This window comes from Asparagus officinalis, chromosome 8 (genome assembly GCF_001876935.1).
Source record: "Asparagus officinalis chromosome 8, Aspof.V1, whole genome shotgun sequence".
NCBI classification, from domain to species: Eukaryota; Viridiplantae; Streptophyta; class Magnoliopsida; order Asparagales; family Asparagaceae; genus Asparagus; species Asparagus officinalis.
In genome coordinates, this window is record NC_033801.1 from 76,692,957 (window position 1) to 76,695,347 (window position 2,391).

General features: G+C 44.7%; 1 protein-coding gene across 1 annotated transcript; it reads right to left on the minus strand.

Moving 5' to 3' along the window:
• LOC109822155 lies at positions 442-2,119 on the minus strand. The gene is made up of 3 exons (XM_020388316.1): positions 1,411-2,119; positions 1,124-1,315; positions 442-1,043 (listed from the first exon to the last, which is right to left on the minus strand). Exons 1-3 carry the CDS (start codon positions 1,750-1,752, stop codon positions 1,020-1,022), a joined length of 558 nt encoding a protein of 185 aa, XP_020243905.1. The 5' UTR covers positions 1,753-2,119; the 3' UTR covers positions 442-1,019.

The following is a 2,391-nucleotide window of genomic DNA, read 5'->3' on the forward strand; positions in this document are numbered from 1 at the left end:
TCGAGATCGCACGGGAATGACGTCACCAGAATTTTCTTTATTTTTATTTTTCCTTTTTTCCTTTGATTGACTCGAAGAACAAACATTTCGAAATCAAAAAACAATAGTTTTCTTTTTCTTTTTGGATATAGCTACTCCTGTAATATTTTCAATTTTTTAACAAGATATCTAATATTTTGATATTCTGCACTAAAAATTTTAAAGTTCGTCTCCCGTATCATTTAAATCGTTAGTATGTAGTTACCAAATAAAAAAAATAAAAAATAAAAATTCGTCGGTACGTCACCCAACATAAGTAGTTAGTTAGTGATCCAACTTCTAGCCAAAATAAAAAAGTTCAGACGATCTAAATTACAATTCCAATGATTTAGACGACTAAAATGTCAAATTTTTCAAAGTTGAAGAGTGCAATACAGATTCCAAAAAATAAGAGCTACAAAATAATTCCAACAACAAACCATTGAACAATCTTTTATTCTCGACATACCATAACGCTATATTAACAAAGCTCATCTCAATTTCTACTCTACAAGTTACACATATTCTCGCACTAAAAAACCCTAAACAAAATAAAATTAAATTTAAAGAAAAAAAAAACCAAAACAAAATTTAGGCTCGAAGAACCGCAGCAAGCCCAGTCACAACTCTCGTCCCGCTCGAACTCTTCTTCGGCCTCACCGCGCGGCTGCCACGTCAACCGTCTCCTCTTCCGCCCCTCGGCTCCACCTCCAAATCAAAGGCCGACACCTCGCCACGTGTCTCCCTCTCGACGCGAGAGCCACTTCGCTCTCATGTATTCAGGCATTCGCCAATGGCGGGAAGTGTAGCCTTCTTCTTCAGCAGCTCGCCTTCGCCGGCTTGCGGAGAGCCACGGTGACGATCTCGGCCACATCGATCGGTAGTCCCCACGAAGATCGACGGCAGAGACTGGAGCAGCGCACGGTAGCTCTTCGTCGACCGAGCGATCTCGAACTCCGACCTGAAGTCAACGTCGATTATGATCCGGTCGCCGTTGACAATCACGTCGATGTACTTGTGCTCGCCTGTTTGACAGTGACCGAAATTAGAGAGGGGTCGGTGTCGTAGGATAAGGGTCTAGGGTGTACGCGAGGGTGCAACTTACCAGCGGGGTACGATGGGGTTTTCTCGCGAGATTACAGATGGCAGCATCGTAGGTCGCGAGGGATCGAAGAGCCTCGGTCAAAATCTCTCTAGGTTCTCCTTTTCCTCTCGACGATGAATTCCTCTTTTCCATGATCGACGATGCATCGGCCGCTAGATTTCGCTCAATAACGCTCGCGCATACAACCAACCCCTGAAAATGGAAATCTTGTTTGTTTATTACGAACATCGAAAAATTTACCCACAAACCCCTAAAAAAAAATTGCCGGACCGGGAAAACTTTGGTACCTTGAGGATCTCGCCGGCGTCAGCGGGGTAATTGACCGGAGTTTCGACGGCAAGCTCGAGATCGCCATCAGGACTTCCATCGAAATTACCATTGAAACAATTACAGCGGTTCCGGATGCTCGATTTCTCGTTGTTGGTTCCCTCCATGAAGTTTCTAACCATTTTGTCGAGAACGACGGAGCTCGGTTCGATGTCGCCGCCGGCGAGCTTCTCCGACGACGAGATCCGAGTCAGCTGACGCTCGAACAGGCGTTTGAATCTCGATTTGACAACCGGCTTCGCTTGATCGATGCTGACCTCGGCATCGGCATCGATCGGCTGTATCTTCATTGGGAACGGCATCGTAATTCTCAAACAATTAAATCTCAATTATCACCGACCTTCGCCGCGAAACCCCGGCCCGCCCCCGCCTCCAAAAAACCCCATATATCGCAAAAATTACCACAAATTTTCCAAATTTCACTTCACGGTAGCCTCAATTAAGCAAGGAATGACGTCTGGTTGCCACAAAGGAGCTCGCTTTCTGCTTAGGGTTTCGTGAGAAAAGAGGAGATCCGAGTACAAAGCTTAGCAGTGAAGAAAGGGAATCGTTAAAATATGATTCTTTGGCGTCGCCGGAATATTTTTTTTCTTCTCCGGCGTGGGGGTGATCCGAGAATTGGAGTTTTGCTTTGGCTTTGGCTTTGAGAGCAAGAAAGAGGATGGTTATGGCCGGGGAATTTATAGGCGGGCGAGTAAGAGTGAGAGGCTATTGGCGGAGAGAGGTGACGCAGTGTCCTACGTGGAGGGAATAATCCAAAATGGATCAGTTTATTCTCGTGTTTTTACGCCCACCGAAATTAGACTTGCTTGTATAAGGGCCTGTTTGGTTCACCAAGGACTAGGAATAGGATTAGGAATCCTATTTAATTTATGGATTCCAACCTAATCCATAAAAATTTTATAGACAAGTTTGAGTTTTATGGAATCCCATTTTTTTTG

Bases quoted from the DNA above. Each gene is read 5' to 3' on its own strand.
- LOC109822155 (XM_020388316.1), bottom strand. From the start codon at position 1,752: ATGCCGTTCCCAATGAAGATACAGCCGATCGATGCCGATGCCGAGGTC. The intron at 1,316-1,410 runs GTACCAAAGTTT...TTCCATTTTCAG, and splicing joins ACGCCGGCGAGATCCTCAAG to GGGTTGGTTGTATGCGCGAG. The intron at 1,044-1,123 runs GTAAGTTGCACC...ACTGTCAAACAG, and splicing joins AACCCCATCGTACCCCGCTG to GCGAGCACAAGTACATCGAC.